Genomic DNA, 18,337 nt, shown 5'->3' with positions numbered 1-18,337 from the left:
AAAGAAAGAAAGAAAGAAAGAAAGAAAGAAAGAAAGAAAGAAAGAAAAATTTCCCCAAATTCTATCCTCAGGAAAATACATCAGGAAAGAATCTTTGTTTTTCTCTACTCTTAGGTATTAAGGTATGGGAATGTAAAGAAAATTATTCACGTTCTTTGTTTCTTAGAACTGTCATATGTTGTATTTTCTTTAAAGATTTATTTATTTATTTATTTATTTGACAGAGAGACACAGTGAGAGAGGGAACACAAGCAGGGGGAGTGGGAGAGAGAGAAGCAGGCCTCCCGCCGAGCAGGGAGCCCGATGTGGGGCTTGATCCCAGGACCCTGGGATCATGACCTCAGCCGAAGGCAGACGCTTAACGACTGAGCCACCCAGGTGCCCCTGTTGTATTTTCTTTAATCTCTGACACCCCATACGGAGTTCTTTAATGGTTTCTTGACATTACTAATCCCGTTTTCACTCTCTCTTGCATACAAACTTATAACTCACCAGAGGTCATGCATTTTGGACTATTAACAATCTATGGCCAGTCATTAAAGAAAGTTTATTCAACTTATTGCTCAGGACTCTATATAGGAGGAGCAGTCACTAAATGTTAGAGAGTAAAATACAATGCAAGGAAAACAGGGTAACTGATCAAATATCTTGATCGGCATTTAACCATCTGCTGTTTAGCTATAAGATGGTATATTAACTATTTTAACAGTGATTAACTCTCAGTCTTCTCAGACAATCTCCTATCTACCATAATCTAACATGTATATAGTAATTTATTGAGGAAGAAAAGATTGCTATGCCACTCTTCATTAAGTATATTATAAAAGGAATTTCACTTATAAAGTGCAGGTAAAACGTAAAATGTGACTCAGTGAAAAGAACATGGCTTTAGAGTCGGACAGACAAGAGTCAAATAGGACAATTCCTAAAGCAAGTACTGAACCACTCAGCCTCAGTTTTGTCATCTGTGAACCACGGATTATAAAACTGTCAAATAGTGTTGTTATGAAGATTAGGTAAAATCATAAAGGCAAAGGGATGCTCTGGGATGTTCAAATGCACTATTCCTCTTAAACATCTCAATGACCATTAAATAGGAAGTCTACAAGATACAGAACTTAAGACAATCTCCAGCAGTTGAGAGGCTCTGTGGGAAATTACACAGCACATTTCCTCTTCCACTAGACCCAATATTCTTCCTTTTCTAGATTAAAATGAACTCCAGGTCAGCCTTGAAGAAGAAACAGAATAGGCCAGAGAGTATCACATTCTCCTTGGGTAAGGATGGCTTGGGAAGGGCTAAAACCTGAGTTTGTTCTTAGGGCCAGCTAATGAAGCCAGCTGCTTCTTCCCTGCCATCCGCCCATCCATCACCTCTGTACGTGCCCTGAGCTGGTGGGAACTGTACTTTGGCCAGGTCATCAAGGCACAGAGCTCAAAGTCCACAAATACATGACTGTTGTATAATCAGAAAAAAGAAAGAATCTCATATTTTATTTTACTTGTCATAGGAAAGGTCTCAAACATGAACTAAATATACAGAAAATTCTAAAAGCCTGTCACACAATATGTTCATTATTTAAAATAACACTCCAATCTTAAAAAATTTGAATTTAAAATAGAAATATTTCAAGGAATTATTTAAAAATTCTTACAGAAAAGGATGCCAAAAAAGTTAATTTTGTTATTCTCTTTCCAACATGAGTTTCAAATCATATAATCTAACGAGGGGGAAAAAATACAATTTCTTACATGGTATTTTTAAATTCTAACCACTTACCCCCCACACAGACACTTGAAGGCCGCAATTCCAGGATTTCAGTGCATGACCGATCTAGTATCTAAAAAGGAAAAAAGAAGACCAAGATAGAGAACTAAATTCTAACATGTAAAGTGAATTATAAGATTGCTAATAATCTTAAAGTCTTCCCCTTAACTTCAATAGATGGCAGAGAAAACCTATTAACTATCATATATACAGCTATCAGGCTCTTAGAAAATTTCCATGCTGTTCTTCAGTATATATTCCAAGACTGCATTCTGTAGGAATCCTTATTTGATTAGAGTAAATACAGATAAGCACAGATAAAGTGGATGTTAACCTCAGCGTCTGGTAGCCGTGAACACAAAGACAACCAAACTTTCTCGGTAGCCATAAAAATCTATGCTGACTTTCCCTATTAGGCAAAAACAAGAGAGCAAATCAGAACTCCTGCCCAATTATGCTAACTTAGTATGTTTTTTATTAAGAGGTTCAATACAATATCAATAAATAAACACTTCTTTATTTGACTGTGGCATTTCTATTCAATGTCTCAGCCTCAATTCCCACAGATGCTAATCCTCCTTATATGCACCAAACATTACACTTGCAGAACACAGGCTCCTTGTATGAGCCAAATATTATCCTCAAAAACACAGACTCTGCACTCCAGCGTTCCCAGAGCACAGGAACAGAATGGCTCTTCTTAGCTTGTTCCGAGAAACAGAAACCACCATACAAGGCACAAGGCTACAAGTGAAAAACAACAATGATGAAATAAGCTGCTCCTAATGGACACAACAATCCCGTCTTTATTTTTAGAACTGCTCTGCACTACATTATCAAATTCAGACAAATTCCAGATGATCTTTGGACGACATTCCTTTCTTGACAGAGTTGAAGACAGATGATGTACGGTGGGCTCTAGCATCTCCTGCTCATAACTGGAACAGGAAGGAAGGAAACAGAAACACTTTCCGTGCTTTCTTTAATAACAGTAGCAGGATAAATTGTCAGCCTCTAAAACCCAGCTGGGAATGTTTGTTGCTGAATATGCCTCACTGAGAAGGGGAATCATTCGTACTTTTTAAGATCACTTCCCAGTAAATCCACTTTTCACAAAGCAATTGAAGCTTTAGTGATTGGGAAACAAATATAGTAAAATTTTATGTCTGCGAAATTCTGGATGAGGTCTATTTAAACTCAGAAATGACCAGAGATTGATTCCATAGTCACCCAAAGACCTTTCAGTGCCCAAAGACCTCCTCTTAGTCTGCTATTTTATCTCCTATAATCAATACTCACTCCTCTTGGGACTATGTACTGTTGTTCAATTAAGAATTGGGGAAAGAACTGAGGACCATTGCCATTGTGTGTCACCTCTTGGAGGGGAAGTATCTCAGATCAGTAACATCCTTAAATATTTTAACACTATACAGGTAACAAGGCTCTGAAGGGAACAAAACAGGAATGTTTTGCTAAAGGAATATGGAGCTAAAACGGTTCCAACTAACAAAAATGGAGCATTATAGCTTTGGTTTTGGCCGACCCGAGATAAAAGGAGAACAGTGAGCCATGCAAATGGAAGGGTCAAAGGAAAATACAAAGCCTCCACACCTATTTTACTTGCCAGCAAGTCTGAAGGAATTTATTTTAAAACAGATCCCATTAAGAAGGCTCCTATGAAGGAACATCTTTCAGTTCACAATTTCTTTATTAGTTATTTTAGGCACACCTCTAGCGGCATTACTGAGAAATGTTTCAAGCATCAGGAAAAATTATGAGAGGTTTAAAGATTGAATCTGTTGGAAATCGCAACCATTTTTTAAAGATTCCTTAGAATAAGGTACATGAAGAAATTACAAGATTTTCCAAAGGCTATGTCAAAGAAGATGCAACCCAGAATGACCTGTGTGAATTTCTAAAATTGTACTCGTTTTCTCTCTCCTACCATAATTAAATCAGATCTCAAAATATTTAAGACACATGTGTGTATCTTGTCTTCCTCTTTTAATTTGACGTAATCCATTGAATAGTTTTAAAATGATAGTTCAAGGGGTGCCTGGGTGGCTCAGTGGGTTAAGCGTTCCACTCATGATTTTAGCTCAGGTCATGATCTTAGGGTGGTGAGATCGAGCCCCGCATTGGGCTCCTTGCTGGGCGTGGAACCTGCTTGAGATTCTCTCTCCCTCTGCCACTCTCTTCCTCCTAATCTCCCTCTCTAAATATAAATAAATAAATAAATAAATAAATAAATAAATAAATAAATAAATAATAAAAATCAAAAAATAAAATGATGGTTCCAACAGTAAGATCAAATGATCAGTTCTTACGGTGTTCTCCTGAAGGACTGTTGTTGCTATACATTTCTGAAGCAGACCCTGTTTATCCCCGTAAGGTATTTTGATTTTAAAGAAAAGGTTCAAGATGATTTAGAAATTTATTTTCTATTCAAGTCTGAGATTAAAGAAATCAAGTTACGTTAAGCAGAAACTAAGAATAGCTGAAGATTGGTTATATATTGCAGTAAATTGTATAATATACATTGATACCTCAGAATACATTTACATTAGTTTAATATTTGTACTTATTTTAATAAAATGAATTTTATAGAAATGATATTACTGAATGGAAAAGTGACTCGAGGAACACATTCATTGAAAGGCAAGCAGTTTAGACCATGAGTCAAAAAGTGGCATCACCATCTGAAGGAATCCAGTTGAATTCCCCACAGGACATTACCTGCCCTTCTCTAAAGTTTGTAGTGATTTTTTTTTTTTAATTTCTTTGGACCTTATGTTAAATTAGTTGGGTATATGAATCACCTCCTCTATTAGAAGACAAACTTTGTGAGTATAAAAAGAGGATATTATACTGTACAATCCTCTTGGGACCAGCACATGGTTCTGTACACACAGTATAACCAATAAATGTTTAGGGAATATAGATTGCATGAATTAATAAGAATATTAAAAATATCTACCTAGTAAGCAAGTCAACAACCATATTATGACTAAGATAAGGCAGAATAAAGTTAATTTATGTGAAAAAGCATCTAGCTCTCCAATAAACTGTGAATGCCAGAAATCCAGAAACCCATAATGTGAAACGAAGTTCACCCAAACCACTTCCAAATGAAAAACAATCAAAGAGAGGGAAAGAGAATGTGGTGGGGAAAGAAGAGAGAAAAGAAAGTGTGTGCATTTTTAAAAAAATAAAATTTGTCCTAAATTTGGTTTTTCCATCTAGAGTCCCTATATTAAGAAAATAACTGGAAGTCAAAATAATTCAATGTTTGTATGCAGATAGTTTCCATCATTAAATTTTTTAAACAATCAGTTCCATAAACATGAAACAGTTTATAATCTATTCTTAGTACAAGCAATTGCACACAAGTTCAAATGTTCAAGATATCAAAATAGGTCTATTATATTAAAATTGTCATCACTAAATGACAACTGAAAGAGAGGACAAATATTTTAAACACTCTAGTTAATTTTTACTAAATTAAATACTGTTACTGATTGATTGAACATTGGATCAGGTGTCCCATCTACGATAATTGACACATTATCTTTCATACTCTGCACTTCCATCATTGTACAACAGAGCATCTTGTAAGGATGTTTCTTCAAATATGTGTTACCATCTGTCTTCATTATATCTCAATAGAAACAGAAAATAGTTTCCACTAAAGGTCGGCCTTGGTTGACATCAGAGAGAGCTAATAGCACCATAGACCAAATTTAAAGACAAGCCAAATGCTATTAATAAAACCAGGGCACTTTAAGTCATGCACACACTAGATGCAAAATTGCATCATTTGAGATTCTGAAGTTCATTTATATATATATATATAAATTGGCAAAGAACTTGATGCTCACCATGGGAAAAAAGTATACTACTGAAGCATCTGTTCACTCACAAGCATCTGTTCACTCAAAAAGTAATATTAGTGTTAAGGAATAATTACAAATGAAAATAACAGGTACATTATTACTTACTCCCTACTTTTAAGTCCTCAAATATTAATATGGATAACAAAAGTCAAATTTACTAAAAGTCAAACTTCCTAAATTTAGTACAAATATCAGGAGTCAAAAATTCAAAAGAATTTCTAACAATGGTAATAATAATTATAATTTGTTGGGAACTTATTACGTTCCAGGAACTATACTAAGCACTTTACCTGAATTTCTTCAGTTAATCCTCTCAAATCTTATGAATACATACTACTTTTATCCCCACTTTATAGATGAGAAAACTGAGGTTTTAGAGAGGTCTTTTTAATTTTAGTTTTTGAAATAAGAACGATTAGTTTTTAAGTAGCAGAGTCAGATCTCCTCAAGTTTGATTGACTCTAAAGCCTGTTCTACCCAGTGCACTCTGCTACCCTCCAGGCTTGTGATAGACAGTCTACCATTACAAAATCCAGTATCTAATAAACTAGTGAAAATTTATCTGCCTGTTTTGCTTGAATTCCTTTTATATTATCAAAACATTCTAAAATCTATCTTATTTCTTATCTTCAAAAGTATGTCACTAAGCTTTCACCTACATTTGTGGGGGTTTTTATAGATTTGTTTTAAAATTCCCAATTCCAAGGCACCTGGGTGGCTCAGTCGGTTAAGCGTCCGACTCTTGATCTCAGCTCAGGTCTTGGTCTCAGGGTAGTGAGTTCAAGCCCCGCACTGCGCTCCACGCTGGCTGTGGAGCCTACTTCAAAAAAAAAAAAAAAAAATTCCCAATTCCACTGATTCGAATAAGTCGACATTTTAGATCATCTTATGAATTAGTAACATACAGAATATGCAAATGATTACGGCCCTCTCTCTTTTGAATAATTTTTCCTCTATTGTGTTATTTTAGTATTGCTTTCTAACTCAGATTTGTTTTGTACAGATAAAACACTTGTACTTTTCACTTCTCAGAATAATCCAGAACCTACAAGACAAGAGAGGCTATACTACAGCAACAAGAGGTCCTAACTCTGGTTTGGGGGACAGGAAACACTTGGAAAAAGAAAATCAAACTGGGCTTAGAAAAACTAATTTGTTATCTGAACACATTTTCTCTCATAAAAGCAATGATGTCAATGGCATTTAAGGGCATTTAGGTTTCATACATTTCTAGAACTTGCCTGAATCCTAGGAACAGAAAGGATATTCAGAACCAGGAGGCAGAGGTTGGGAGTTTTTTTGTTTCATTTTCTTTTGTTTTTCTCCATTTTTTTTGGACATGGAACAGACTTTAGGTGAATTTCTGATACAGAATGAGTTAGTCTTTCTCTCTCCCTCACTCACTGTCACCTAGGTTGCTAGACACACACAGACACTCCTTTTCTAAACACAATCATTATCCAGGTTTTCTATTACCCAAAATATTCCATTTCAATGTGGCTGTTCTCATCTTATGAACTCATTCATACTAATATATGAATGCAAATATATGAAATGATGACCCTTCAAACAACCTAGATAGGGTTATACCCTGAAGAGAAATTTTTTAAACCAGGAAAATCCTTATGCATGGAAATTCTGAAGGCATAACCATTTAATAAAGTCAAGAAATGCAAGCAGAATGAGGGAAAATATTTTCTAAAATGGGATGCCTAGGGGCACCTGGGTAGCTCAGTTGGTTAGGCGTCTGCCTTCGGCTGAGGTCATGATCCCAGGGTCCTGGGATCGAGCCCGCATCGGACTCCCTGCTCCATGGGAAGCCTGCTTCTCCCTCTCCCACTCTCCCCGCTTGTATTCCCTCTCTCACTGTCCCTCTCTGTCAAATAGATAAATAAAATCTTAAAAAAAAATTTTTTTTTTAAGATTTTATTTATCTATTTGAGACAGAGAGAATGAGATACAGAGAGCATGAGAGGGAGGAGCGTCAGAGGGAGAAGCAGACTCCCCGCCGAGCAGGGAACCCGATGCGGGACTCGATCCCGGGACTCCAGGATCATGACCTGAGCCGAAGGCAGTCGCTTAACCAACTGAGCCACCCAGGCGCCCTTTAAAAAATTTTTTTTTAAATGGGATGCCCACATTGGAAAATGAGGTCTGCTTATATGTCTGCCTGATGGAGGTCTGTTCCCTTGCAGTTCTTTTCTTGGTTTCTTTCCCTCTTAGGTATGTTTGTGAACCACAGACTCTCTAAAAACTTTTTAATCTACAGTTGCACCCGCAAGGCACAGGTTGGGTAGGAGATGAAGGTGTGAACTCCAGGAGAGAGAGGTCTAGGCAGAGTAGCTGTGGTATACACAAGACCATCTGTAAGACTTGTGTTTATAAGCCAGTACAAACCTATAATAGCAAAGAAGTTAAAATACATAGAATTCTCAATTCTAGTACTTTGTATAAAAATTCTACACTCCAACATGTTGCCCCAAACTGTGAATTAGATGCTTTATATATTTAATCTCTATAATCACAGTCACTGTCCTTTCTCATTAACAAAACATTCTGTCCTATTTAAAATGTATTTGTTTTGGGCGCCTAGGTGCCTCAGTCAGTGAAGCCTCGGACTCTCGCTTTCGGCTCAAGTCGTGATCTTAGTGTCATGGGATTGAGCCCTAACCCGAGCCCTGCATACAGCTCTGTGCTCAGCACTGAGTATGACTGGGATTCTCTCCCTTTCCCTCTCTTTACCCCTCTGCTCCTCTCCCACGCACATGTGCACACACACTTTCTCTCTCTCAAATAAATAAATAAATAAATAAATAAATAAATAAATAAATATCTTAAAAAAAATAAAATAAAAAATAACATGTATTTGTCTTGACTGCTTCCTTTTAAACATATGATAAAAAGCCTGCCCTGTATTATGATAATAAAGTAAAGCCCAAATATTAATCCTTTTCCAAGTTGTTTGGGATAAAACTGCAAGTGGAACGACAGCATTCACTCATACAAATTATAATTATTTTCTATTGCTTCGCGTCCAATTTTAATTCACTATTTGTGCAATTCTGATCACCCAAGTACTCTCATTAGTTCGGGGTACACTGCAAATACTAATTTCATGGAATTTCTCTATTTGCCAAGAGAGGGGGATAGAATATGATAAGGTTATTTTTGCCTCCCTCTAGGTTAGTTTTCGGTTAGCAGTAAGACCAGATGCAGCCTTAGGACCTGACCTTGTGCTTGCTGGCCTCTCTGAGATTATAGATGTTTGGCAGAAGATCAAGTTAGAGCCCATTGTGCTGTCCCTTCTCTGCAGAGGGACTTGAATGAAGTATCAGAATGGTGCTTCATTCCGACTACTCCAGGCATGTTCCAAATTAATTGGGATTGAGCCTACATCTAGTGTCATGTGGTCAGGTTGCAGGATTTCACTCTAGGCCAAATTTACATACAAAGTAACAAGGGGCAGACATGCACTCTGGAGCCTGAATTGGCAGTTTGTAGGAGTGGAGGCGAGAATGATTGCTAAGTCAGACACAACTCTTAAGAATCCTATTCTTGGGGCGCCTGGGTGGCTCAGTCGTTGGGCGTCTGCCTTCGGCTCAGGTCATGATCCCGGAGTCCTGGGATCGAGCCCCGCATCGGGCTCCCTGCTCCGCGGGAAGCCTGCTTCTCCCTCTCCCACTCCCACTGCTTGTGTTCCCTCTCTCGCTGTGTCTCTCTCTGTCAAATAAATAAATAAAATCTTTAAAAAAAAAAAAAAAGAATCCTATTCTTACACTCCTATGCTTACAAAGCAATTTATCTTGCTTCCCTATAAAGTCACAATCAGGGCACCTGGGTGGCTCAGATGGTTAAGCATCTGCCTTCGGCTCAGGTCATGATCCCAGGATCCTGGGATCGAGTCCCGCATCGGGCTCCCTGCTCCGTGAGAGCCTGCTTCTCCCTCTGCCTCTCTCTCTCACTCTCTCTCTGTCTCTCATGAATAAATAAATAAAATCTTTAAAAAAATAAATAAAGTTACAATCAGATCTTTATAACTACTGAATAATAATCAGGTAAAGTGGCAGTATTATCAAGCAGAAATAACCAGAGAGCACCGTATTTGATTTCTTCTTTCTGAGATATTTTAAGATGTATATGAAACCATATATTGATTTAAGATCTTGTAAGTTCCTCAGCATGTTTACATAATGCACACATGTTATAATAACAGATATGGAACATGGAAGAAGTAGTAAAAGCCCTATTATGGCCTGAATGTCAATAGTTGTGGCCTTTTTCTTCTGGCATTTAAGATAAAATGGGATTAATTAGTAGAAAACTGCTGAGATACAGCCAACATAAAAATTTAGCATGGGATGAGTTAAGATGGGGAAATGAAGGCAGCATATGACTTCGGACATGCAGCGTCTTTGAAGTTGATGTTGAATGATGGAGACATATCTAGGTTTTATGGTTTGAAGATCAAGCAATCAGTTTAAAAAAAAAGAAATTTCCCACAACTAATATAAACCAAAACAGATTTTAAAATCTGTACTTTTTCCAATTTCTAAATGGCAATAGGAATGTTATTATACTTGGAAAATAGAATAGAGCCCATTCCAGAAGAAACTAGGTAAACACTTTTTTAATGAATGATACCATACATTCAAACCCAATCTAATATAAAAAGTAGATAACACAATATATTAAAAATAGCAGCTGCTCAATTAATGTTTATTGAATTAATTGAAAAGTAAATATAAAACTTTCTAATAAAAAGCATGAGCATTTTGACTATAAGACAAATAAATGAGGTGTGTAACACTAAACAGTTAAGCATATAAAAAATACAGAGCTTAATTAGGCGCTACCTGAATTAATCAAATCACATCTTCAGTCACACACAGTGAAGAGAAAGCTTATTTTGCATAGTACAAACTTTGGTAATCAATGGCACCGATAAGGCAATGAGCCAAATGGAAAAAAAAACTTAAGAAATAATAAAACAACATGAAAAGATACATGAACTTAATATATACATGTATCTTAAGAAAATAGGTTAATTCTAGATAGGCTATGTGAAAAGAGAAAAAAAATTAAATCCCATTGACTGGTTTCCTTTGTGACCTCATTTGTAAAAGTCAATTCTAAATATTAAAGATTTTTTCCCCAAAATAGATTATTTCATTACACTTAAATTCAATACACTACCTAGACATCTATAACATTTTCTTCAACTTTATTAAAAATTAAAAATATTCATTGTAGCAATAAATTTCTAACACCAACTTTGGGTACATAACGTCATCTACAATAGAACATTATAGATAATTTACAAGCACCCTAGGTATGTCCTTACCAGAAACTGCTAATTTCCATGACATACAACATGTCAGAAAATATCAGTAAGGATAATAACAAATCTAAAGAAGCAAGTTTTTTTTTTTTCCTTAGTCATTGAGCAGCTTTAAGCACTACAGGAGTTCATCCTAATATGAAGGATTCCAAGTTTATATCTCATAAGGAAAAATCACTGAACAGCATTTATCCCAAGGTCCCAACAAAATGAAGCCTTAGTAATTAGCCATATGTATGCATAAAATAAGCAGCTAAGACAACTGTAAGGATGTTTTCACAATCTTCCCTTGTTTGCTTTTTAGCTTTCAATATTCAGATGATCTTTATTTTCTCTCTGGCTGCCAAACATCCCTATCAAATGTATTTTTCTTTAAGAGGTAATACGTCAATGAAAAACAATTATAATTTGTAATCATGGGGCGCCAGCTGGCTCAGTCCACCAAGCATGCGACACTTGATCTCAGCGTTGAGGGTTTGAGCCCCACGTCGGGTATAGAGATTACTTTAAAATAATAAAATCTTTTAAAAAACTATTTGTAAGCACATGTTTTGGATGAGTTCATTTTTTAAAAAAATGCTTGGAGCTTCAAAATACCAATTGCTCAATACAGCGCGCTCTACACTGGCCCATTGCTAAAAATGGATTCTCTCTTCCTTGGCAAGTAAGCAAGTTGTATAAGCACAAGTGACAAATTTTTAAACAAACTTTTACTCTAAGAGATCTAAGGAAGAGTGTGAGTTATAATCATTGCCTTTTACTCTTCTCAGCTCCAAACATAACAGATGAATAGTTCTGATTATACTGTTGGTGAAAATGCGCCCATGTTACAAATCGCAACACAAAAACCCCAAATGATGTTTAAGCTCCTCTGTATCTCACAATTGAATTTTCATAACAAATCATATTAGCAGGTCTTCCTTTCTCACTACAGCATAGAAATCTGCAAAAAATGGATTGTGATTTGAAACAAAAGCTTATCTGCCTCCTTTGTTTTCTTTTCTTTTTTTTTTTTTTTGGTCAGCACAAACTCAGAATAAGCATTTAATGCTTTCTTAAAGGATGAATAGACTTCCCATAAAAAGCACATTGAAATTATGGATAAAGTTATAACAAATATACTATTTGTTTTAGAATCTAAAGAAATTGAATCCCAACATGTTTTTCACTCTGATACATGTAGTATTTCATATTAGTCCTATTTGCCCACTCTCTTGTTTTGTTAACTGAAACATGAAATCTACCTGCTAAGCATTCTAAGTCTTTGTTCTCTTTGATTTTTCAAAATCCAGAGTGGCAAATAAAAGATTTCCCTATGCCACAAGAATAGAAAAACAAAGGCTTACCAGCTCTCCTGTTAGCTTTACAATCAAAAACCTATGCCTGAAAATGGTGAACTTAGAAAAGTCAAGGGTGCCATGTCCATATTTGTAATCCAACACCAGAAAAGTTTCTTAAACACAGTATTCAAAAAATGCTTCCAAATAAATTGGGAATTATTATATTTGGGGGAAAAATAAGATATAACTGAGAAATCACGCATTTATCCATTATAATTTATACTGGTGGTACATTTAAGCCATAAATCTTAACCATTTTATCCTCCTATTCAATGTCCTTCTACTTGATTGAATTTGCTATCAAGAACAGGTGACTTATTTCACTCAACATAATACCCTCAAATAAGTCAAACAGAGAAAGACATGTATCATATGATCTCACTGATATGAGGAATTCTTAATCACAGGAAACAAACTGAGTGTTGTTGGAGTGGGGGGTGGGGTGGGAGGGATGGGGTGACTGGGTGATGGACACTGGGGAGGGTGTGTGCTCTGGTAAGCGCTGTGAATTGTGCAAGACTGTTGAATCTCAGATCTATACCTCTGAAACAAATAATGCAATATATGTTAAGAAAAAAAAAGAAGAAGAAGGTAGCGGGAGGGGAAGAATGAAGCGGGGGAAATCGGAGGGGTAGACGAACCATGAGAGACGATAGACTCTGAAAAACAAACTGAGGGTTCTAGAGGGGAGGGGGGTGGGAGGATGGGTTAGCCTGGTGGTGGGTATTGAGGAGGGCACATTCTGCATGGAGCACTGGGTGTTGTGCACAAACAGTGAATCATGGAACACTTCATCTAAAACTAATGATGTAATGTATGGGGATTAACATAAGAATAAAATAAAAAAAAAAAAAAAAAGAACAGGTGAGCCTCTAAAGGTCGTCTTTTGTAGCCGACCTAGTGTTAAGCTAACTTAATACCAGTTAAGAAATAAACATTTGGCACTTAATTTGGGCTATATAACCCAGTGGTACCAGTTTAGTTTTTTCACAAAATATCACAAAACTGTATTTATTAAAAATAGATTTGATTTTCCTAAACTACAGTCCCAATCAAAGAAAGAAAAAGAATAATATTATTAAGTAAAATTATCATGCAAATGCAAACAGAGCATTGGACTATGGACATCAAGATAAGATTATAAAATTTCAGTACATAAAATGAGTAACTTAAAACAAATTTTCTATTTGTATTTTTTAGTTTATTGGAATTTGGAAGGAAGGAAGTTCCTTGATAGAATATATGGCAAAAATATTTTAAAGGTATTCGAATATAACTGCAATAGCTATTGAATTTTTTTCCTACCAAGAACACTTTTTCACCCTTACGTGTGTATGAACAGTGTTCCCTTTGTATTGAGGAAATTGTTCTCCACTCCATGTGGTCTTTAGTGAGGCTATGGATCATGATGCCTTCTCCCTCTTCGCTTTGCTGCCCACCTCTTGTCACCGGGTAGACATGTTACTCTGGCTGGTTTAAATATGTGACAGGAATGAGCACTTGACTCAGAGTCCTTGTCTGGGACAGAGTATACTGATGCCCCAAAATAACAGCTCGCTCTTTCCAAAGCTAACTGGACGCAAAGCCTGAAATCTTTGGCAATTACCTTCATCTGATACTCATTTGAACAAGGAAAGAATGAGGAAAACAAAATCATAGGTAAAATTGACGAAGAGAGGTCATAAGAACATGGGTTGATTCTCTGGATCTAATTGCACTTGAGGCAATTTCCTCCCTCTGGACCACCCAGTTATATAAGACAGTAACCTTTTTTTCCTCTTAAGCTAGTATGAACTTGGTTTTTGTAGCCATAGTCATAATACAGAGGAATATCAATAAGAAGATGAAATCAAAGTTATATGGAATCATAAGTCAATTCAAAATAAAGTATTCAGGGCACGTGGGTGGCTCAGTCATTAAGCGTCTGCCTTTGGCTCAGGTCATGATCTCAGGGTCCTGGGATCAGGCCCCACATCGGGCTCCCTGCTCCGCGGGAAGCCTGCTTCTCCCTCTCCCACTCCCCCAGCTTGTGTTCCTGCTCTCGCTATCTCTCTCTCTGTCAAATAAATAAATAAAATCTTAAAAAAAAAGTCTGGTAAAAAAAAAAAAAAGGTTTTTTTAATGCTTAAATATACCATAACCATATTATAAAAACATGAAAATATGTTCAAAAAGCACAAATTTTATTTATTCATTCATTGATAAATATGAATTAAGCAATTAACTACTTACCCAATGCTATATTAGACCCTAGGCCAAAAAAAGGAGAAGGAACTTCTCCGTGGAATGCTACCATCCACGGCCTTCCTATCAGCCCCAACCTTCCTACCACTGACGTGAATGATGTTATCATGAGACAATTGATCTACATTCAGTACTAAAGATCCTTGGATAAACAGAAGCCCAGAAGAGCTGATTCATAGTGAGCCTCACATTATAGCCAGTCTTTTTTTAAAGAGTCCCAGAAACTGATTTCCAATTTCAAGTAAGTTCTACCAGTTTGGGTTTTTTCCTGTGAATATATCTTTATAGTTAGCTCAGACTTTAGATTTTTTATCAAACCATGATTTTATAAATAGAGATTTCCACAACTAAGCAGTCAACATTCATAGCAGAACCTGCTAAAATCACTTAAACTGAGGTCTTATCAGATTGTTCATTAGGTACCTCTTCTATGAAAATTATTTGCCTGTATAGAAAATGATTTTGCAGTGTCTTCTCATTTCATTAAAACATAATGGAGACACCTTTCTTAGAAACTTTTCAAAAACAACACCACTACTGCTACCAACAACAATAGACATCACTGATAAAAACAATTTGGTGCAAAGTTCAGATGAAGCTTACATTTTCAGCACTTTGAATGCGGTTATTTTTTGAAATGTATATTGCACTTTTTTCCCTTTATGAATAATCTAGTTCAGTTTTATTTAAATTTCCTACACGTATGAGTGCTCATTCCCTTCCTATTTATATTTATGCTCCTCTACTTCCCCATTAGGTATTTAAGAACTCTGGCATTAGCTGCCATCACCTAGGATAATTCTTTTGGATCCGGGTTATTTATAAAACCAGTTTCACAACTGATTCATCTCTTCTGCTTAATACATTCTGAGGTACTCTATCAAAAAATAATTGTGGAAATAATTGCACTGAGTATAACATCCCAAGGTCTTGTTTTTGGGGGGGGGGGAAGGGAGGGAGGTTTTTCACGGAGTATTTTTATTTTTATTCTTCCCATGTTATTCACCAATCTGTGGTTTTGTTTTATTCTGAATGCTACCATCCACAGCACTACCTAATGAAACGCTGAACCACATGGTGCTCACATGTCAGTCTGACTAGTTCAAATAAAATTTCATTTTCAAAGAAAAGCCTTGCAACCACCTTTCCAAGAAACCAAAAATAATGGTTTAACATTCTAAGATATTAAAAATAATCTAAAGTGGAAAACAGAAGAATTATATCCCTGGTTTTTGTGGGCAACCGGAGGGGAGAAAACACAAAAGGAGGAACAATGAGTCAACTCTGAAGTTCTCTGACTTGCACATTTCCCTGGACCTCCACATCCCTAAGGGACATGCCCCATGGGGACTCCCCAGGTCCAATTCAACTTCTCCCTCTGCCCTTCTGCCTGATTCCACCATGTCCTTTAGTACTCCAGGCCCCTCTGTAAAAACAGTCTTCACCCTCCCTGCTTCCCGTTATTCAGAGTAGTCGGGAGCAAAATGCCCAAGTTACAGCTGACTCCCCTCTCCGTCCTTTTCAACCAATATCCAGTGATCTCTCAGGTTCTATCAACTTTTTAAGGTCTCTCGAATTCACCTTCTTATTTCCAGTTTCACTGCCATCACAATAACAACAACAGCAACTCATATTTTCCAGAGCCATCAGAGCCTGGCTCACCAAGAGAAAAACTGTTCCCTGGAGGTTCTGCCCCACCCTATTCCTGACATGATTCTGACCAGGGCATGTTTTCCTTATGGTCCTTGACCTACTTTTACTGGGACAGACCTAGAATCTCAGTACCTAAGATACACCCTAAGTAACTATGGTCCATTGAAGATGTTGTTTCCCCTTCAACAACTAGGTTTCTACTCTGAATCACTAAACAGCTCTACAAGTTCCCCAACAAGAACTGTAGCTCTTTTCTAAATGCAGAGTCCCAAAATTCCACATAGTTTTTGTCATGGGAGTCTCCTTTCCCAGTTGCTGGTTGGGCCCGAGTCCCAAGGCCTAAGGATTTGGAACTATTTGATTTTGCTTAGCTACACCATCTAGAAGTCCCTGGAGATTTGATCCTCTCACATATCAAGGCCATACCCTTTTAGACCTAAGTCATTATTTAGAATTCCAGCCATCACTCTCAGTGGACTGCCCTGCAGAAAGATCAATAACCCCATCCTACATGGTCCCAACTTCTGACATTCCTAGCTTCCTACCAAATGTTCGAAAGCCCCGTCCTTCTGAGTTAGACCATTCTTAATCATTATCTCATTTAATTCACAAAACAACTCAAAGAAATAGAATTTTCCCCATTTGACTTGACGAGAATTTTAAAATCAGAGAGATTACATGACAGAAAGTACACAGCGTCACATAGCTAGGCAGTGGCGGAGTTGGAACTCACACTCAGGTCTTCCTATTCCCAATTTCATACTGTCTTCACTATATTAGGTTTCCTTTTGCCAGGTCTCTCACAAGGACTCTTCCAAGAGACTTATAAAACAACTTTCTGTCTTCCAAATTATCCTATACATTACCGTAAGGATATTCTTCCTAAACGTTCTCAGCCAGCATATAAATCTCATCCTTAAGTTGCTCTTCCATCATTCTCCAATTGCTTATGAAATTAGTGCCACTTCCCCAAACATTTGAGAGTTTCCATAATCTGGATCCAGCCTGCCCGTCAACGTTTATCCCTCATTATTCCTCCATTATCCAAGCCAGGCCACATTCCCTCCTGTGCCTCAGCCACTCAGCCCAGGCTCTTTCTGAAGTTCTACATTCCTTGTTTCTAATTTACTCCAACTGTCAGAGCACAGTTCAGATTCCACCACCAAAAGTCTCCCAGGACTTCATATATCGAAACTTATCCCATCCTTCTGTTAACTTTATTCTGGCCATATTGGCATCTTAACGCAAACTGCAAGATAGGGTTCCTCTCTATCAGCCAGAGTGACTCACCAAACTTTCCAGCCTCCTCCTTATCACCACATTCTGTAATTCTTACAGAAACCACCATATTCCAAACTCAAGTCATCATTATTTTCAAGCTCCTTTAGAACAGAGAATTTGTCTTTTTTGTGTCCCCTCTTCCAAGCTTAACACAGTGCCCTAAGCATGGTTAGAACTCAATAAATAAGTGGATGAAAGAATAAATCAGATAATGGGGGGAAGGGAGGTGAAAAAGAGGAAAAGTTTTCACCAGCATCTACTTGAGCTAATAATGAATTTTAAACTTTTATATTCCTAATTAAGGTTGGAGATTAAACCAATATTCTGATAACTGTTAGATATCATGTTTGCCTGGATAGAAATCTAAAAATTTTAAAATGATTTATTTCATTCCAAATGAAAATAAAACGTGAAAAAGATTTTCTGAATCAAATAAATTTTAGAGAAGGTATTAAATTGTTAACATGCAAAATGTTCATAACAAAGGCCTTCTCCAGTCACTCATTTTTGAAGTTATAAGAGAAAGAACCACTACAGTGTCCCTTTTCTCTCTCTTTTTTTTTTTAACTACAGTGAAGGAAGGCTCCAAAATGAAACTCCTGTCCTTGCTGATTACAAAGTTGATTCTGAACAAACTATGCTTCAACAAAATGTGATTTACAGCAAGGGGACCAGACCATCTAGGTCACTGGATTTGGGTGGGCAAGGGAGGGAGGACAAAAAAACCCAAGAAAATCGGCTTACATTTTTTTCTCAATTAAAGATTAACTTCAAAGAAATTAATTCATTGACGATAAGGCCAGGCATATAAATAACTTCC

At 36.8% G+C, this 18,337-nt stretch overlaps 1 protein-coding gene across 2 annotated transcripts in view; it reads right to left on the bottom strand.

Annotated features, from left to right (window-relative positions):
* ANTXR2 (ANTXR cell adhesion molecule 2) overlaps positions 1 to 18,337 on the bottom strand; it is a 155,982-nt gene that overhangs the window by 116,357 nt on the left and 21,288 nt on the right. For both annotated transcript variants that reach the window (XM_035004700.1, XM_035004701.1), the window contains exon 8: positions 1,781 to 1,841. In XM_035004700.1, the coding sequence (XP_034860591.1) occupies positions 1,781 to 1,841 (61 nt within the window). The remainder of the gene's footprint in view (positions 1 to 1,780; positions 1,842 to 18,337) is intronic.

The sequence above is a fragment of the Mirounga leonina genome, unplaced genomic scaffold (genome assembly GCF_011800145.1).
Source record: "Mirounga leonina isolate KUSES-001 unplaced genomic scaffold, KU_Mleo_1.0 Mir_129, whole genome shotgun sequence".
Lineage (NCBI taxonomy): Eukaryota > Metazoa > Chordata > Mammalia > Carnivora > Phocidae > Mirounga > Mirounga leonina.
This window is presented reverse-complemented; position numbering and strand designations above follow the sequence as displayed.